This window comes from Pleurodeles waltl, chromosome 2_1 (assembly GCF_031143425.1).
Source record: "Pleurodeles waltl isolate 20211129_DDA chromosome 2_1, aPleWal1.hap1.20221129, whole genome shotgun sequence".
Classification (NCBI taxonomy): Eukaryota; Metazoa; Chordata; class Amphibia; order Caudata; family Salamandridae; genus Pleurodeles; species Pleurodeles waltl.
This window is the reverse complement of record NC_090438.1, coordinates 805,820,542-805,841,325: the sequence shown is the minus strand read 5'-3', so window position 1 is coordinate 805,841,325 and position 20,784 is coordinate 805,820,542. Positions and strand designations below refer to the sequence as shown.

The 20,784-nt window shown below is 43.9% G+C and overlaps 1 protein-coding gene across 6 annotated transcripts in view; it reads right to left on the bottom strand.

Annotated features, from left to right (window-relative positions):
* Nucleotides 1-6,968: 6,968 nt before the first annotated feature.
* Nucleotides 6,969-20,784, bottom strand: part of LOC138268644 (cadherin-6-like) — a 220,401-nt gene continuing 206,585 nt past the window's right edge. For all 6 annotated transcript variants that reach the window (XM_069218496.1, XM_069218506.1, XM_069218514.1 and 3 more), the window contains 2 exons: nt 15,288-15,539; nt 6,969-9,566 (listed from right to left, as the gene is read on the bottom strand). In XM_069218496.1, the coding sequence (XP_069074597.1) occupies nt 9,076-9,566; nt 15,288-15,539 (743 nt within the window). In that variant the 3' untranslated portion in view covers nt 6,969-9,075. The remainder of the gene's footprint in view (nt 9,567-15,287; nt 15,540-20,784) is intronic.

Here is a 20,784-nt window from a genome sequence, read left to right as displayed (position 1 = left end):
ACCAGGATGGCGGCTTCTCTAAAGAATGTATTAACTCGAAAAAGAGCAGCAAGGCCTCCTCGGGCTCGAGAGTCAAGAGGGAAGGGCCAGCCCCACAAAGATTTGTAGCCATCCAGGGAAAAATATTCCTGCGCCCAGGTCTCCTGCAGCAAGATTACATCAAACAGGGTAACATACATTACACACACAGGATCTGATTGTTTTAGCCTTAATACTTGCTACATTCTAGCTAAGAAACCTTGTAATAGTTCCAAGAGAGCAGGTCACCTCCTCATCTAAGCACGGGGACTCATAGTCCTAGGCGAGGGTGAACAGGGGGTCGCAACGACTGGCAGTCATTCGTTGTCGTCCAGACCAGATAAAGGAAGGAACCTATTAGATGTGGGGAGAGTTTATTGGACTACCCCCTGAGGGCCCCTCCCATGTCCTGCCATGTTGCCTCGCTGTAGATGCCTATCAAAAAACAAATACCTAATAGTTATACCAGTGCCCAAAGAGCAAGTGTGTATTGAATGGTGACCAGGGGCCTGGCTAGACTGGCTGTTTTGCAGTTAATAACAACACAATCCCAATCCACCCCACTCTTCTCACAAACAAAATATAATTGTATTCACAAACATTAAAAACAGTGTTAGAACACGGCCATTGACAGATTTTGGTTTTCAGGGCTTATGTAGACTCTGTGGGGGAGGGAAATAAACTGTGGGACCCCTGCCATGACAGCAACGTAGGGGCTACACTCAGGTGGTAAGGCCCCTCCCTTTGCCTTTGCTCCCCCTCCAACTCGCCCCTGAAGCCCTAAGGGAGTTAGCTAAGACCCCTACACCCAGCTTCATTGTTCGAGGGAGTGTCCATATATCCCCCAGGAACCGTTGGTGGGTGAACTGCTGAACAACTCCTTGAGTGGTGTTAGCCACAGAAGTGATGATGACCTCAGTATGAAAGGCTGTGTGAGCAGACCCCACTGGGCCCCGAGAGTTTGACTGCTCCCCTAAGGTTGCGGAGTTTTGATACACTGGGAGTTTAAGCAACGACAAAAAGGAGGATTCTAATTTACACAGTCTCTTCTCCCGTGATGCCATGCTCTGAGGGAGCACGGCTTTAAATTTGCCCATTATATGAGCCCAATCTAAAGACGACACATCCAGCTCGGGGGCAAAGTCCTGGTGCGTAGCAAGAGGTAAATGAATTTGGCAGGTACAAGAACAAGTTGAAGGCTTGACTTTAAGCCTTGCGTTAGTGCCACACTTAGATTGACACTTCCTTTTAACAGCTGTAATACAGGATATTTCCTGCACCTTTTCATCAATCTCCCCAGGAGGTTCCTGATAGTCCAAAACAGTCACTGTGGGTGTGGACTCAGTCCTCGACTCTTGATATGCGCGTGCAGTCTGCCGGGCAGAGGGGGAGTGAGAGTCTTATATTGTGTCCCACGCCGCGGAGGGCGCTTATGAATTATGGGACAGCGAGTCTCTTCCTCCTCACGCCGCCACTCCGGTCACAGTATCCAGGCATCCTGCGTCGCGGTGGGCGCTTATCAGCGTGCTGCACAGGAACAGTCCTTCCACTAGGCAAAGGTGAATTATGGGACAGTGAGTTCTTTCCTCCTCACTCCACCACTCCAGCCACAGTATCCAGGAGCCCCCGTGTTTTGCTGTATTTTCATTTAGGGTCTCTTTTGTGAGGTCACTTTCTGTAAATGACATTTCAGAGGGCTGGTTTAAGTGCAATTGTGTGGTTGTGTTACTTGGAGCATCCATGATCTCCAGTGCTTGAAATGGAAAACGTTTACCCTTGGCCCTAAAAGGGTGTGGAGACTTGAGGGGTGGCCGTATGAGTAGCAAAGTTCATGAAAATCAGCCTATGAATTATTTGTACAAACACTGCCACAAAGAAATTGGAAACAGAGTGAAATGGAATCATTCATATAGTTGAATGTACTTTATTTGTGAGACAGTGTTTTAATGTGGCATAGAGCTAAAGCATCTTTCTCAAAGATGTATGTGTTTTTAGCAAGTGTCAGGATGTAATGCTGCTAGGATAACTCTGATGCCCAGGGTATCTGCTGGAAAGCTCTGTGTGTGTCCCAGGTTTGACACATCTTGAAATAGCACGAGGGATAATATCCCTGCTGAAGAGCAGACTGTACAAATAAAGGTCAGAGATTTGTATTTTATGTAAGATATCTCACTTGGTTTTGGCAGAGATCCTTGTGCTACCAGCAGGTGACAAGATACAATCCTGGTGAACTAGCTCATTGAGTGATGTTCCCACTTCCAACAGCAGAGCCACCTCTTCAATCAATTCTTCAGTTCAGCAAGAAACTGAAGACTTGGCCCTTTACTTCAAACTAAGCAATATATAAACGTTATTCATAAGTGCCGACATTTGCAGTTTGTACTGTGTGCTATATAAACGATTATAATTAGTGTACTTACAAACATAGATGAACATACCTACTTTTTCTATAAATTAACGTCTTACATAGATCCAGAAACTGAGAAAGACAAAAACATTGAAAAAATCTCTGTTTATCTCTTAACAACTTGTAAAATGGCAGGCCACGGAGCGTATCTTTGTTTACTGCTATGGACTGCTGGCTTTGCCGATCACTTTTGTGGTTCTAGCAGTGTTTATTTATGAGCTCCAGCTGCTCCCAGCCAAGACATCGCCTGAACACAAAATGAATTAGGTTTCTGTGAAGTGAGGCATTGTGCAACCTGTTGCATTGGAAAGGCAAATAGAAGCCGTCTGCAGCGCACACTGGCGAAGCACGCTGAGGGGCAGATCTATAGAAAGTGGCGCAGCACCGAGTGCAGCGCCACTTTCCCTGTGCCCTTTAACCCCCCCCACCGCCACCATGGCGCAACATGGTGAAGGGTAGGGGGCAAAAGCGTCATTCTATGAGACGCTATTGCTGTAATCTGCAGGAGTAGTGACAAAATATAAAAATAAAGGAAGTCCCCTTTTAACGCCTGCTCTGGGAAGGCGTTAAAAGTGCCGACAAAAATTACGCAATGACATTTTATAGATTTCCTTGTGCCATATTTTCAGCCCCCCTAACGGGGAAACGCCAAAGTGACACAATGCAAGCATTGCACCACTTTGTAAATATGGCATGTGGGAAATACCATCTTAACGCCACATTCGCGTAAAAAAAGATGCCGCAAATGTGGCGCAAGGTGGCACTAGAGGCTCATAAATATGCCCCTGAATCTATTCAAGCCGCACTGCCTATGTCACAGTGTCAGCACATGCCCCTGGGGTACTGCTGGGCCGATTTACTGGGGGTCAGTACGGAACATTGTGCCAACTCAAAAATAGCTGCAGGAAGTTGGAATCTGGCCAGTTACCACACTGTTTCAGCACTTATGCCTTAGTAACCCATAGAATTACCTCTTTTCCCCACCTGTTGTACAGGCAACCTCAAAGCTACATAAATACTACAATTCCATACAAAAAGGGTGTATTTTGGTGATTTCGATGTTAGTGCGGCTTGAGAAGATTTTCTTGCTTATAATACATAGCTTCTTAGTAGCTACACTTGTGCTTTCATAAAAAGAGGCAAGACAGCGCCCTTAGGTTGCCACCTACTGTTACCGCCAAATTTCTAGGTGAGGCCTGAACATTTTTTTCGTGTATGGGAAGTGCTCCAACGGGCAAAATGAAAATTTGCTTATTGCTGAAAGTCCTTACTCTGTTATTATTGGCAGCTATGTTCTCAAGAACCACTTTGGTTTATTTTCTTTTTCCGTTGACTTTGTACATTCTAAATGAAGGGCATAAGGAGTTAGACTGTGGGTAAGGAAAAGGACAACTAAGGATCTATTTTTAGCATTTATGTGCTCCTACAAAAGGGGGACCATATTTATCAAGGTTTTCCGTCCCCCTTGTACCACGAAAGGAGGTTCAAGAGCGACACAAAACCTAAGTGATCTTTATCAAGCCACACAAGGCCACCTTGCGTAGTCCTGCCTGGCTCAATTAATTTAGAGTAACGCAAGGCAGCGCTGTCTTGCATTACTATGTGACAGATATGTGTTCCATGGGTGAGGCTTGGGTGGTCACAAGCACCCACCTCTGGATTGTAGTGCATTCCCAGATTTATCATTAGTGGTAGTCCTGGAAATGCGTCAAAATTCTTTACCTCCCCAAGTGAGGCGTAACGAGGAGAAATATCCTTATTTCTCCTCGTTTTTTCCTCTTTCTTCATGTGCAGCATTCTGCAGCACACAGAGAAAGAGAAAAATGCCTCTCAGGATTGTATTTGCGCAGGAAGGTGTCCCTTCCTGCACAAAAGATATCCTGCCTACAACACAGGACCCTTGCAACATGACGCAAGGGTGCTTGCACTGGCGCTAGAGAGCCAAAGGTTTCTCAGCGCTAGGAAAGGACAGAAATGTGCCATATGTGATGGTAAAATACTGCACATTCCTGCCCTTTCATGCAGCGCAGCAAGGTGTCTTCCTGTGTTGCGCTGCGGAAAGGCTGATAAATCTGCCCCTGGGGCCCATGGTTATCAAGGTTTTGCATCACCAACACAAGCGCAACATAACCTAGTTGAGCTTTATCAAGCCACGCAAGGCCACCTTGCATAGCCCTGCATGGCTTGATAAATGTAAAGTAACGCAAGGCAGCGCAAGTCACTGCCTAGCATTACTCTGTGGCAGGGAGGTGTCCATCGGTGAAGCGTGGGTGTTCTGATGGATTTTAGTGCATTCATAGGTTTACTATTAGTGGTAAACCTGTGAACGCGTCTATACGCTGCGCCTCCCCAGGTGAGGCTTAACAAGAAGAAATATTTTATTTCTCCTCATTTTTGCCTCCTAAAAAAACCTCTCATGGTTATTTTTGTGCAGGAAGGTACTCCTTCCTGCACAAAAACAATCCGGTCTAGATTGCAGGCCCCCTTGCAACATGAAGCAAGGGTGCCTGCGTTAGCGCAAGGCACCCAAGAGTGCTCCAGTGCTAAGAAAGGACAGGAATGTGCCATATAATGTTAAATATGTCACATTCCTGCCCTGTCCCTTTTATGCACTGCAACAAGGTGTCTTGCTCCGTTGCGCTGAGTGAAAGATGAATAAATCTGTCCCAGAATATTTCTTCAAATAGCTTTGTTTTGAGGGCGGTGTAAGAGAGTGTTTGAAGGAAGCACACAATGCAACAATTTGGACATACTGAAATAGCGGAGAGGATCCAAGATGCATGGCCCATCAGCTGCAACACACAGACATATTCACAGACACCACAGAAATGGGTTACTGATCCACTGTTAGGGTTGGTGCAATGATTTCTGCGTCCGTTTTGACTTGCCCAGTCCTCTGGCATCCAGAGGATGCTTTTAGAAGCAGTCTAATACCCACTGCTGAATGCACCCCCAAGTAGCTCCTTGGTTTTGCTATGAACTAGATATAGCACCTATCACCTTTGCATAATTCTCTTCTGTTATTTAGTCATGAAGACACTGCTTGATGTGTGAGAACCCAAAGTCTTTCTTAGGAGCCTGCCATCCAATGCTTAATTTGAGCCAGTGGTTTCTGGTGCTGGGCACTGGCACTTTTTTTTTTAGGGCCGGCACTTAGTTTTCAGCATCAGTCAATTACTGCGAGTAAAATACACATATGGGAAAGGCAAGGAAGAGAAAAATGTAAAAGTGTCAGAAAGGGGGAATGTAGAAAGCTGCAAGAGTGATCTAAAGGGACAGGGAGTGGCTGTAAATGGATTAAAGAGGCCTGAGATGACTTTAGGATTACACTGCCTCAGTATTCCGTGCTCGCACATTTAAATGCAGCAGCAGTGTGTTTCAAAAGAGAGCTTTAGATGCTGGCATGTTTTAATTTACAAATTAAGCACTGCTGCCATCAAAGCTGTTGAACTGTGATGTTTCTGAATGCAAATGGGGAAGAAGGAGGTAGTTTTGATTCCACATTGTGCTTCTTTCTTCCAACACACTATGGCCCATATTTATACTTTTTGACGCCAGCTAGCGCCATACCAAGACTCCGGGTCGGCATCATATTTATGGTATGATGTTAGCTGGTGGTAAGGCCCAGCTAGCGTCATGGAAAAGGACGCTAGCCGGGTGGGGGACGCGTGGAAGAAAAGAAGGTTTAGCGTCAGAGGATGACGCTAGTACGGGCAGAGATAAAAAAAAATGCCTCTGCCCATACTAGCGTCATTTTTTTGATGTTAAAACCCCGTGGACATGACTCCTGTCTCAGTTAAGACAGGAGTCATGCCCCCCAGGTGTGGGTGCGGGTGGGTGGGGGTTCCCTGGGGGCAGGGAAGGGCACCTGTGGGCTGTTTCTATGGAAAAAGGCCCACAGGTCCCCTAACGCCTGCCCATACCCAGGCATTAAATAATGGCGCTAAGCAGGCTTAACGGCCTTATTTAAGGCCCTCCTCCTGAATTCAGCATGGGAGGATAAATATGGCACTAGGGCCATAGTATGAGTTTTTGCCCGGGAACGCCTACCTTGCATCTCATTGACGCAAGGTAGTTTTCCACAAGCAAAGACCGACGCATACTTCATAACTCTGGTGGTAGACATGTCTAGCACCAAAGTATAAATCTGGAGTTAGGTTTGCGCTGAATTAGCGTAAAAAAATTACGCTAATTTGGCACAAACAGAGTATAAATATGGGCCTATATCTCACACTTGTCACTATTTTTTAATTCCTTCTTCTTTCTCTCCTGCTGCCTTTCTCCCTCTCGCTTAGGGTTGAAGTCTGATGATCTAAAATAAGTTCCTGTCTCCAAAATTGACCACTGTTGCCCACTACATGCACACAGGTGCACAAATTAAGCACTAGGCGATGATATTCATAAACACCTCAGAATCTGCAGTGATTTTTCTAGAACATTGGGACATTCCTTTTTATGTGCTGGGTATTATTGACTTCCCAGCACCACTTTACACTCATGTCAAGACTCCAAATTACAATAGGCAGTAACAGGGCGTAGACCATTCTCATTTTATACAAATCATTTTTTATTTTTGTATCCTGTACTGTCCTGTTGAAAGTGGACAGGGTGAATGTTTGATTGCTCTCTGTGTGCATCCAGAAAATGCAAATCTTTCATAATACTGATCAGCTTGTTATAACTCACATCAGTTTGAGTATAACAGTGAGCCACGGTGGGATAAATGCTCCACAGAACTAAATAACCCCGGACAAGGATTGTAGGGAAGCTACAAAATGTGAAGGTGTTGTCGTTGACGTCATGGCATACACTCAGCCTTCATTACATTGCAATAACCATAACACTTGGTTCCACGGGACGTGGGATTCATGGTACAGACAGCCTCATTTTACCTGGAGGACTTTGGGAGTATACAAGTGTGACGTCACGAATAGACCTTAAGGCCGATGTTCCGTAAACGAGCTCAATTCAATTTTCCAAAAAATCCACACCCACCCATCACCACCCAGCTCAATACAAGGACATGTCAATGTTTTTCTGTAAATGAGACCCCCGAGGAAGTCACATGTCTGATCACGTCTTAAAAAAAAAAGCAAAGATTACATTTTAAAGGCACACGTCTTAAAAAGACATTTACTAGTGCACATAATCTAATAATGTACAAACTGGTAAAGCTGCTCAGTTCAGATGTTGGGTTTCACCCAGTCTTTTCAAGCTCCAAATTTCATGGTTTCCTATATTTCCAAGGCTCTCTGAAAAAGCTGGTGTTGCCATCAAAGTCAGACCCGTCCAATGAAGAATAACAATAAACTGGACTCCGGTTTATGCTGCTGCGAGAAAGTCTAGGGAAAATGTTTTTTTTGTTTTCACATAAAGAAAATGCATTTCCATTTAAAAAAATAAAAGGTAAAAAATAACACTTATGAATTGACACATATAAAAAAATCCAACAACTTCTGACACTCGAGAAATGGCTTTGAGAAGCGTCATAAAAGGGAAATAACCTGTTTGGCTAAAGGTGGCCACATGTGTTGTTGGGGCCCAGAGGATATGTGTCTGTTGTAGATTATAAGCCAAATTTGCTTTTATCCTCGTGTCCTTTTTATCCCTGGAGTTTATTAAGCTTCTCCTAAGGTGGTAGCGCTCAGACCTTCAGCCACAGGGGAAGTTTTTTTTCAGGCTTACACAATACTGCGTGGCATGCATTGGGTAGGAGGGCTGTACACTGGTATGGGTGTCACTTTTGCTTCCATGTCTGCGTACATACAAAGTACTGCTTACTTCCCCCGGGTACAGCAGAGCTCGAGCACTGGCATGACTGAGCCCCCGCTTTACGTATTCATTTCCACCACACAGGAAGTGCAGAGGTGCAACGCAAAATGAGGGGGGCCAACCCCAAATCTCCCATATCTCACTGATATTCATTGCCCTTGGGCTTAATGGCGGCCCCTGTGCCGGAGGAGAGGCATGCGCTGCACCCCGCATAAGAGCATTAACAAACAGCAGCCAAATCGAATCCTTGGTGGCTCAGATGGACTGACGTTGGCAGAAGTAGCTGGAGCACGTGTTTTTCCACACCATTTAATGGCCATTAAGACGTCTTTAGAAGTCCTTCAAGAAATCATAAACTGACACAAGGTTTTCCTCCTGCTTTGTCAGCTTATTTGCCTGGAAAGCCAGTGACTTTCATCATAATACTGAGGTGAAAGCATAATTCTTCATTACATTAGAACAACGTGTAGGCCTCCAGGAGTCGGAACAGTCATTGGAGCAGAAAAACCGGAACACAAGAAGGTGATGTGATATGAAAGCATAACATGCACCCATCCTTTCGGTGCAAGCAGAACACTCAGTGCCCTCTGCCTTTCATTTAGAATGGGGAGTAGGGCACTGGTTTTGCTGAGATGGCACTAAAATAACACAATGACGAAAACAAAATTGCCTTTTGGAAGCTCTTACAGTATATTACAAAAGTCTCCCGACATGAAAGTCACACAAGACTGCAACCTTGAGACGATTTGACTCTGTTGACTAGTGAGCCCCGGTCCTGGAGGGGACTACGGATAAATATAACGAATTTGCTGCTCCACATTTCATAGAGTGTCTTTTTGGAAATTAAAATTGCTTGGGTGGAAAATGAAGGCAACCTATTAGGAGTCTTTGTCACTGTCCACGCTGCCATACATGTCCGACAATTTTTTAAAGCGCGGCCCCCAGTCACTGAGGTAATCGTAGTCCTGATCCCCGTCCGTGGTCACGGACTCCAGGGAGCTGAGGGACTCAGCCACGGAGCCGCTCCCCTCATAGGCGTAGGTTGCTAACGAGTCATAGGGAGGTGCTGTGGGATCCAAGTCGTTCTCCTTCAGCCTTTGGTTGATGAAGTCCCTGACGTCAGCATTATCCTGGCCTGCTGCAGTTCGGCGAGGCAGGAAAAGGGCCTCTGGAACGATGTCCCGGCGTAACTTATTGTCCTCTATGGCTTCAGGGTTCCGGAGGGTGCCGATATCGAAGGCTTGGGTGTCCTCTTCTCCGCCACCTTCATCATTGTAGCTGACAATGTTGTCCCTGATGTCCTCTTTGGAAACGATCAGGGGCTCTTTCTTCCGCTGACGTCGCAGTGTTGCAAACAGCACTACTGTCACTGCAAAACAACAGAAAGGCAAGCATATTACTTGTGGGGCATTTTTGCTCAGTGAAATATATGTATAGATAAATTACCATTAGTTGCAAATGTAGGGCAATATTTTCAAAGATTTTTGCATCAGGTTATTTTTTCGTTTTGATGCACCTCTGACCCAAAATGTTTTGTGGTATTTTGAAGGTACCGCAATGGTTATTATTGTTGTTTGTTTAAAAAAAAAAAAAAAGTCATGCAATGCAACGTCATGCTCCGACGTGCGTCAAGTAGATGTTCCATGTGTGGTGCATGGGTGTTCCTGGACATCAACCCATGAATTTTGACACAAACCCATACCTTCAAAGACTTGTAGACATGAGTTTTTTCCAAAGTGGTGCGCTTGGCCTAACAAAGATGAATATTATTATTTTTCCTTTCTTCTGCATGTGCAACACGCATGCATGCAAAGAGGAAACATGTTCAAAGGATAGGTTTTGAGCAGGGAAGTAGCCCTTCCTGCACAAAAACTACCTGGACCTTAACACAGACAGCCTTGCACTATGGCCCCAGGGTGCCTTTGTTAGCCATAGGCAGCCACAAATGCACCAGCGCAGGGAGAGAACAGAACTAACCCGCATCTTTGGAGACATGGTGCTGTTCTGTTCTCTCCAGTTCACGCAACGCGGCACAGAAACCCCACTTGCTGTGCCGCGTTGTGTGAATCCTTGGAAAATAAGCCCAATAATATGTGCTCAAAGTCACTATTTTCCACTAGTCTATTGTTTATAGACCCTAAAATATTTAGGTAATGGCTCCAAGCTGTGTCATGCTATAGATTAATATTGATACATGCACACACTCCCATACTTTACATACTTTATGGCATCTATAACCTGTTTAAGTAAAGATTATTCAGTCACCGAGACGTGCCTATTATGGGAGGTATTGGTTAAAAAAGGTGGAAACTAAATTCATCACGCTGATGTTGGAGTGTCCTAGGATCACGAGCTTGAAATGCTTGAGAGCTTAGAGTTTGGACAAGTGAGAAAAGGAGTTGTTGAATTGTGCAGCGACTTCAAATGAGCTAAAGAGAGCAGGCAATGAAGAGAAACTAGACACTTTCAAGAATCCGTAAAATATGCCTGACACTTGATATTGTACTGTAACGAACACTTAAAGTGAGCAGATAAGTATTCAAAATAGATGAATCAGATGAAAATCTCCTTTAGTAGACCTGTAGAGTTAACGGACTAACACACACTGGTAGGTGCGGCATCGCCACCAGGGGATCCTCGGCAAGAATAGCGGGCGGCACTTTCAACTGTTTCATATGAAAATGAATAAAGATATTTTTTTTTAAGGGTAGCTCTAAGTATGCTCACTTTAGATACCTATATTAAAAATAAACATGGACGTCGAAGAATGAAATCCAACACTTTGTATCTATTCTGTGAGTAGATCTGGTGCTGTGCATAAAAACCTCCTTATTCATATGAAAGATGTTTATGTGCCCAGTAAAACATTTATTATGAGTTGTGTTATTTCACCGGAAGTGTTAACTCCCTGTGAAGCAACGCCAGTCAAAATTACAAGTGTGTCAGGCACCAGAATTATCAGGTCTGAAAATGCTGGACATGATCATTTCTTTCCAACAAACACTGTGTCTGAGCCAATTGCTGCAGAGCAGGGGTTGAGGGGAACAGCATTGCTCAGCTCCTGCCAACAGACCCCTGCATTCCCTGCGGTGTGGGGTGGAGGGGGTCCGAGCTCTAGGGAGCCACCTCAGCACAATACACTGTGCATAGGTGGCAGGCCTCTGACTGGGTCCAGGTGGGGAGGAGGTGGGCCCTCCATGTTACGCCGCTGCCCTCTGCAGCAGTCTGGGGGAGCATACCATGCTCCACTCTGAAAACCACGAGCGTGCCTTGAACTACTGTGCATTTGCCTCACCCGCTCACCTGACCCTTTGCGCCTGCTCAAAGAGGAAAGAAAGAAAATGGATGCCATTTTCACTGAACGGATGAAAAACTGCAAAGTAAAACACCTGGTAAACCTGGGTGTGAGTACTCACTCCCTATTTATGGGGAAAAGCTTGAAATAGCTGGACTTTGCAACAGAGTTCCACACCAGCAAATTTAATTCTGGCATCCGATCTCCACTGCAAAGTCCAGTCAACTAGTAAAGAGAGGACACTTCGTGATAATTAGAAATGCATTTTGATGACAATTCATCATTACGGAGTGAATGAAATTCGTATTTCACAAACAGAGAACATGAAAAAAAGGATTTTTATGGTAAACAGCAACATTTTTTTATTAGCAGGATCCATGGAAACTGTCACTTCTGACTTATCACAACAACAGATTGTCTGAAAATCCAGTGCTCAACTACATTTATGGAGGACGAGAATGCCTCCAGATGAGAGAACCTTGAAGAAGAGGTTGTTTCATTCTCTCAGTGCAGACACAGATGGCTGAACTTCTAATATTGACTTTTCCACTTGACCAAATCAAGTGATCCGGAGCAAATCACTATATTTCCTTTGCCGCAGTTCTACTTCCTAACAAGATTAGGAGTAATAAAAAAAAGGCTTAATCCCATCAGCAAGCTCTTTCAAAGATTGCACATACTCACCGACCACACTAAAGAGTCTGGAATACAACTCTATTCTTCAGCTACGGAAGGGAAATGTCACTAAGGCATCGGCAAGAACCCCAATATCCATAGATTTATATAGAACCACCTGATGCTATGATCAGAATCTAATAGTCAACTTACATGTCACTGTCTACTGAGCTGAAGCGTGTAACCTAGTTATTAAAAACATTTTCATTATAGGAACAGTAAGGGAAAAGTGAAATATACCTAAGAACCGTTACTTTAAGTTTAGGATTTTCAACGGGCTATTTGGGACAGGTTCACATGCTTTGCAAGCTCCTGTCATCTAATGCTGGGCCCGGATACAGTCAGATACTGACTATAATTAGTAATTGAATGGGAATTCAAACCCCCCACACATTGGCACCACCTTCAGATCTTTGTTTGTCTCTGTCATTTAAGACTGAACTGAACTCCGTGTTGCTCCTTTACATATTTCTAGCAAACACATATTACTTTGACTATCGTAGCTGTTGTCAGCTTCTTTGTAACATGAATGAATTGTCTTCATGAGAATTTCCGCTTTAATAATTGTGGTATCTAAATTTGAATGGACAAAGGAAATACATTCTAAGGCTTATGGGGGTCATTCCAAACCTGGCGGTCATCGACCGCCAGGGTGGAGGACCACGGAAGCACCGCCAACAGGCTGGCGGTGCTTCCCTGTCCATTCTGACCGCGGCGGTAAAGCCGCGGTCAGAAAAGGGGATCCGGCGGTTTCCCGCCGGATTTCCCCTGTCTGGGCTGAATCTCCATGGCGGCGCTGCAAGCAGCGCCGCCATGGAGATTCCGACCCCCTTCCCGCCACCCTGTTTCTGGCGGTTTTTACCGCCAGGAACAGGATGGCGGGAACGGGTGTCGTGGGGCCCCTGGGGGTCCCTGCACTGCCCATGCCACTGGCATGGGCAGCGCAGGGGCCCCCTAACAGGGCCCCAGCATGATTTTCACTGTCTGCATAGCAGACAGTGAAAATCGCGACGGGTGCAACTGCACCCGTCGCACCCCTGCAACACCGCCGACTCCATTCGGAGCCGGCTTCTATGTTGCAGGGCCTTTCCCGCTGGGCCGGCGGGCGCTCCTTTGGCGGGCGCCCGCCGGCCCTGCGGGAAAGCCAGAATGGCCTCCGCGGTCTTTTGACCGCGGAACGGCCAAATGGCGGTGACCGCCTATATATGTAAATGGACATTTTAAAGAGTTTTCAAATATTCCTCGCTATTACTGTGTCCTTTTGTGCTCTACTGCTTCGTCTCAGCCCACTGATGGAAATAAACAACTGGAAGAAAGTCTCAGGAGCAAAGGGGATAGTTAGCCAGTCTTAGGGGCATGTTTATAATGCCCTAGAGCCACCTTGCACCATATTAACATCATTATTATTTACGTTAATGTGGTCCAACGAAGCCGAAATTCCTGCGCCGTATTCAGAGTGGCGCAATGCATGCATTGCACCACTCCATAATCCTTTGCGCTACATTATGCCTGCGCCAGGCATAATATATGCAAAGGGGGCGTTCCCCCATTAGGGGAGCCAGAAAAATGGCGTAAGGAAATCTATGAGATTTCCCTGTGCCATTTTATACGGCACTTTTAACGCCCACTCATTAGGCATTAAAAGGGGGCTTCCATTCTTCAGAATGGGGTCCTATGTACTCTACAGGAGTAGTGCCAATATTTTGGCATTATCCCGCAGAGCACATCAATAGCGTCATGAGAAATGATGCAATTGCCCCCTACCCTGCGCCATGGTACGCTGTATTTTAAATACAGCGCACACATAGTGGCGGTAGGGGGGTGCTAAGGGGCGCAGTGAAAGTGGCATTGCACTCTGTGCAGCGCCACTTTCCAAAAATCTGCCCCTTAATATCTGATACTTTAATTTGCTACTTTTTGTGGTGAAATATTTCAATTCCAAAAAATGAATAACCAGGAAACCACAAGTGCCTGTTATAAATATCCACCAGAGACTATTTCAAAAGTTTCAATAGTCCAAATGTATTTTGTAAGGCAATCTTAAGTTTATCTGAGGCTCTAGTGGAGCAATGGATAATTGCTAGAACATTTGTAAGTTCTCGGTTCTGGAATTCCGTTATTTGTGCAACTATCTCTGGGACTAATAAACTTGTGGGAGTCACTTAAACACTTCACCTTTTCCCGGTTTTTGAAAAAAAACGTGCATCTCCTACAAAGGTAACTCTATATCTAGTATATTCACTAAAAAAACAACAACAAAAGGTTAAAGTGACGGTATAGTTAGGTATTGAAATAAGATAAGAACTAATATTTAAAAAATAAGAAACACTGAAATTCACTTGTAGTTTACTGACATAACTATAACTGTGCCCCCATCGTGCACTATTTACATCACTGGTGACATGTTAAATGACATCATTGATGACCCCCGAAGGTCAGTCAAGTCCATGCTGAGCACGGCCTGTGGATTCCATTCTAATATGAAAGAAAATAACTCACAAGGCTTGGTTATTGTGATTCTACCTTAGTGGACTGATTTAACCCCTCTAGTGCTCGGGTTATGGTTAAACACCTTTGTTTATAACAGTCTACATGGCATAAACCATACATGTAGTTTTGTGCATGTAACATGCTATTTATTACCATTGTTGAGGGAGTGGATGATTACCATAACCCACTTAAGGATTTCTCCTCTTATGAGTTACGGCCCCTCCCTAAACTCAACAATTATAGAAAAAATACCCTTAGAGTGCTACAAACATACCACAAAGATATGCACATGTACATTAATACGATTGAGTATCTCAAAATTTCACTCTTTCTGTCCTCTAGTTTGAGGCTGCCATTTTACCATCCTTTCTTGAGAAAAAACACATCTCTTTTCACTTGGCAATAGAGAGAAGGGTGAGTTGTCATTTGAGAGAGGCTGGCCCATACCACTGCATCTGTACTCCAACCTACGCAGCACCCAAACAGGGCACCATCAGTACAATTTAGAATACAAGTGCCAAGAAGAATGAGCCAAAACTACACTTATTTCATGTTTAACTTCCACCAATCACATTCCAGAATAACAAAATAAAAATGGTGCGAACGAGTCAAAATCAACTCTACGTTTACCTAGCAGTATGATGATGCAGAGGAGGATGGCAATGAGTGCGCCAGTGCTAAGCCCGGTTGGGTGGACCAGCGCTTCCGCATTGCAGGACTGTTTAGTCCCCCAGCTGTCACAGCCGCACACACGAATGGTCAGTGTGCCTGTGCTACTCTGGACAGGGTGGCCATTGTCCGATATCACAATAGGAAGGTGGTAGGTGCTAATTTCATGGCGGTTGTATCCATTCCTTCTGGTGAGTATTCCTGCAGTGCCGTCTACAAGGAAAATCAAAGGTTTTTTTTTTAATTTCAATTTGTTTCATAATACCACAATAGTATAGCCATCATCAATTATGTAAAAACATATAGACTAGGCCATACACATGCAAGCAGTAGAGTTTCATAAAGGGTTTTACGCCATGTGGTGCCCAGTCATACTATAAAAGAAAGAAGAGAGAGACAGACATGTAAGTCACAGGTACATCCTCTAACAAAGCCAGACAACCACCACTCAATGGTCTCTGCTTTTAGATACATTGTTGCGTTACATCCTGTTTATGTCCTTCTCTTTCACTTCCTTATACACTGGAGAAGCAAGCCCTGACAGGAACTGGAGATCTGTAAAATGGCCCATAGGGGGTAGGACCATGGCATAGGTCTTAGCATGCGCATTACACATTGCTGTGTCTTTGATCTAATCCGTCTACTCTGGGGTTGGCTTATGCATCCAGGTTACAACAGTTCTTCGTTTAGCTAGGTGTTAACGACAGGCAGCATTCTTACTAGCCATCTTACGGATATCTGATGCATAGCCAAGAAGTGCCACCAATGGTGTTGTCGGGATTGCCGTCCCCATATTTCAGTTAGCATAGTGAAAACATCCCTGCAATATACCTATCTGTGTATGCAGAACCAGGTTAGGGTACAAAATCCACTTCTTGATATTTGCATATACGGCACTCCTGGCTACAATTCGGGTCTAGTTTGTGCAAAAATACAGATATGTTATAAAGTCGATGCAAGAATTTGAAATGCATAGCTTATGCCTGCTACACAATGAGCATAACGTTTCTTACCTGTAGGTGTAGTTTTACAGCTTGAAGAACTTTCTGGATTCACATGCTGTGCATTGTTCTGCCATCTAGTGACTGAGTCTGGAATTTCTACTATTGTTTTTTAAAAACACAAATTCTTTGTCCTTCTTTTTCTATTGTTGGTTGTTGGTGGGCGTTAACCTCCATTTGGTGTGTCTTTGTGATGTTGTTGCACTTCCTCCTAATGTTCCCAGCTTGGGCCGCCATCTTCAGATTCTTTTTTTTTCCTTCACCCATCTTCTTGGTGGAGGTGGGTGGGTCGCTTGTGAATCCAGAAAATTCTTCTAGATGCAAAACTACACCTACAGGTAATCTTTTCTGGATTCACATGCTGTGCATTGATTTTAAAGTGGTTTTAACTACTGAGGAGACTGGGTTGAAGATGAGCATTGACTTGTAAATAAATGTTTTAGCACCTTTTGTCCTACTTGAGGTTCCTTAATTCATCTGAATGTCCATACAGTAATGTTTAGTAAAAGTGTGCAACAATGACCAGGTTGCTGCCATGCAGATCTCCTGCAGTGGAGTATTTAAAATAGAAGCGATAGTTGCACCCTTTTCCCTAGTTGAGTGTGCTCCGGGTGCTATGGATAACGTTTCTCCTGCGTTGGTGTGACACCACTGAATCAATTGTGCAATCCATCTTGCTATTGTGTTCTTTGAAACTGGTTTTCCTCAGTAACATTTTGAGAAAGATACAAACAATTACTGGGTTTTCCTAAACAATTTTGTCTTTTCAATGTAGTACATTATAGAGCATCTTGCATCCAATGTGTGTAATGTTCTTTCCGCTTGCGTCTTTGGATTTTGGGAAACAACTGGGATTTGAATAGATTGTTTAAAATGTAACTGTGAAACCACCTTTGGTAAGAATTGTGGATCTGTCCTCATAACAATTCTGTCCTTGTGGGTTTGTAAATAGGGTTGCTGAATTGTGAGTCCTTGAAGATCACTAAACCTGCGAGGCGAAGTAATAGCTACCAAAAAGGCACTCTTTAGGGTTAACATCTGTAAAGAGGCTTTGTGTTTTGGTTCAAAAGGTTTCTTCATAAGCTGCGTAAGAACCAAGATTAAGTTCTATGTGGATGCTGGTAATCTTCTTGGTGGTGCTATTCTTTTTGCACCTTCCAAGAATCTCTTGACTACTGGTGCTATAAAGAACCTTCTTCCCATTCGCCTTCTTGTGTATGCCACAATAGCTGCCAGATGGGCCTTTAAAGATGCGTATGTTAAACCCCCTTGTGAAATGTGTGTCAGATATTTTAACACTGTCTTCTTCGTTGTAATCCTTTCGTTTAACTTATTTTTTACACACCACATTGAAAATCTTTTCCATTTTTCCACATAACATTTCCTTGTTTTTGGTTTTCACGCTTCCGTCAATACTGCCATCGTCTTTTCTGGTAATTTCATGTGGCCAAATGCTAAGTCTTCAGGAGCCATGCTGTCAGTTTGCAATATGCGGGTTCTAGGTGAAGCACCTTCCCATTTTCCACTGACAGCAGATCTTAACAATTTGGTAATCTTTGAAATTTCCCTGAGCTAGTTGTGCTATTTCTGAGTACCATGTTTGTCTTGCCCATAACAGTGCAATTAAGATCAAGGTCATTTTGCATTTGCTGATGACACTGTGAAGCATGGGGGAAAAGTGTATGCACATGCCCCTGACCAGTTTATTGGAAGGGCATTCCCTTGAGTGTGAGGATGTGGTCGCCTCAAGGCTTTGGCATTTTGCTTTGCCAGGAGTTGCAAACAGACCTATTGTTGGTGTGCCCCACATCTTGAAAATCTTCTGTACCACATTCTGATTGAGCTCCTGTTCCTGTAACCGTGAGGCCTGTCTGCTTAGTTGGTCGGCCTCACCATTTTTCTTTCCTGGTAGATGTATTGCCTGTATTTCTATATTCTTCTGAATTACCCATATCCAGAAAAGCTGTGCTAATCTCGAAAGTGAGGGGGATTGAGTCTCCCCTTGTTTGTTGATGTAAAACATTGCTGTTATGTTCTCTGTCTGAATTAATATAGCCTTTCCCTGAATGTGTTTCTGAAACACTTTCAAAGCTTAAAAAACAGTCTTTAATTCCAGGAGATCGATGTGTTGTACAATGTCCTGATTCTTCCGGATTCCCTGTATTTTCGGTGTGCCAACATGAGCTCCCCATCCCATATGTGATGCATCTGTGGTTATTGTCACTGAGGGAGTTGGCTGCTGAAGAAGTCTTCCCTGTGTAATATTTTCTCTGTTGAACCACGCAGTCTTCTCTTGCACCTTCTGCGTGACAACCACTAGATCTTCCCAACTCCCTGTCATTTACATCCATTGATTTTGGAGCCACTCCTCTATTGCTCTCATGTGCAGTCTCACATATGCAATCAAGGGAATGCATGATGCCATCTCTCCTAACAGTTTCCCCACAGTCCTCGCTGTCAGAGCTTGTCCCTTCTGGTACTGGTGAACCTTCTTCAAAAGGGACTGATTCCTCTTCTCGCTGGGAAATACCTTCCCCCAGGATTGTATTCAGTCTTGCTGTCAAGAAAACGTTTTCCTGCTCCATTTCTGGGGATGACTTCTTTCGGTTTATTGAAAACCTCAAGAAGTGCAATGTTTTCATCACAATTTCAATGTTGTGCTTGCATTTTTGGTAGGAGTGTGCCCTCACTAGCCAGTTGTCGAGATATGGATATACATGAATACCCATTCTTGTGAGGTGAGCTGCTGCTGCTGCCAGGTATTTTGTAAAAATTCTTGAGACTGACTTTATTCTGAATGCTAGAACCTTGAATTGATAATGTTTTTTGTTTATCACAAGCATTAAATATTTTTTGTATTTTACATTCATTGGAATGTGTAAATATGCGTCTTTTAAGTCTATTGTTGCCATAAAATCTCCTCTCCGCAACTGAGGGATTACTTCCTGTAAGGTTGTCATCTTATGAATTTGTTGATGAACCTTAAGTCTAAAATTGGACGTAGAGATCCGTCTACCACTTGAATTAAGAAATAAGTTGAGTAATTTCCCTTGTTGATTTCCTGATTTGGGACTTGTTCTATAGCTTGTTTATCTAACAGTTCTGTGACTTCCTTGAGGAGTTGATCTGTTTCCTCCTTTGAATGATTCCTCTTGTTTGGACCTATTGATGGAGTGAACCTGTCTAGTTCTATGCAATATCCGTGTTGTATTAAATTTAATACTCACTTGTCTGAAGTTATTTTCTTCCGCTCCTGGAGAAATGTTTTAATCTTCAACCCACCAGTGATTTGTGAATATCATATGAGTGTTTGATGTCTTTTACCTCTGATAGATTTGTGGATGTTATTGTTTCCGTAATGGAGTCATTTCTTAAATGGGGTTGCACTTCCTCTTGTAGATTATCCTCTTCCTCCGGGTCTACCTTGAAAGGATCCCCTTCCTTGCTGTTGTTGGTATTGTCAGCTTTGTTGAGGTGAGGATGTCTGAGCACTGCTGTGGAATCCCTGGTGACAACTCCCTGATTGAAATGTGGCTCTTGAGCTTGCTTCTCGATGTGAAGGATCCCCTTCGCATTCCTCTTCTAAATTGTAAAGCCCCCATGGACTGTGCAGTCTCATTGTCTTTTTTGAGATGGTTGAGGTTTTTGTCAACCATATTGTGAAATAATTGCTGGCTATTAAAAGGGCTATTCATTATATCCGCCTGGACATCTGGCTTAATCCTGAAATTGGTAGCCATGAATGGTGCCTTACGGTAACCACATCATTATTTGATGATTAGAAGTGTCAGCCACATCCAACGCCAACTTTAAACAGGTGTTGGCTATATTCTTCCTGCTTCCCACCAGATGAGTGGCCCTCTTTTTGTATTGCTCTTGGGAGATGTTTCATTAGATTGTTTATCTCACCCAATGGTGGTGTGAGTGTCTGTTAAGTAGGGCACTGGGAGTTTGCAATGCTCCACTGGTTAGCCGCAATCTCCTCCGTCCTGTGGCCCTTAGTTCCATCCTTTTACTTTCTTTGTCTGGGGAAAAACCAGAAGTTGATGGCATATTCACCCTTTTCCTAGCTGTTCCCGTATTAAGGTAATCAATTGGAACAGTACCTTTAATGTAGGCTGGGTCTTTAGATTAAAATTTGTATTTTTTCTCAGCTCTTGGTGTGACTGCTGTGCAGGAGGCCAGTTCTTTCAACTCTTACCTGCACTGATCCAGAATACCTGGCAACAGTGGTAGGTACTGATTTTTGCCTGACTAGGCAAAAGTGTCTCCAAAAGAAAGCATGCCTGAGGCTTGTCCTCTTTCAGTTGCACATTAAATCTGTCTGCAGCATTTTTGATTACCATATTGTAAATACCAATGTCATTGGGTGAGAGGGCTTGGATGGATAAGATCCCACTTCTTCCTCTGGTGAGTCTCCTCCTAACGCTTTCCACTCCATTTTGATGTATTCATCT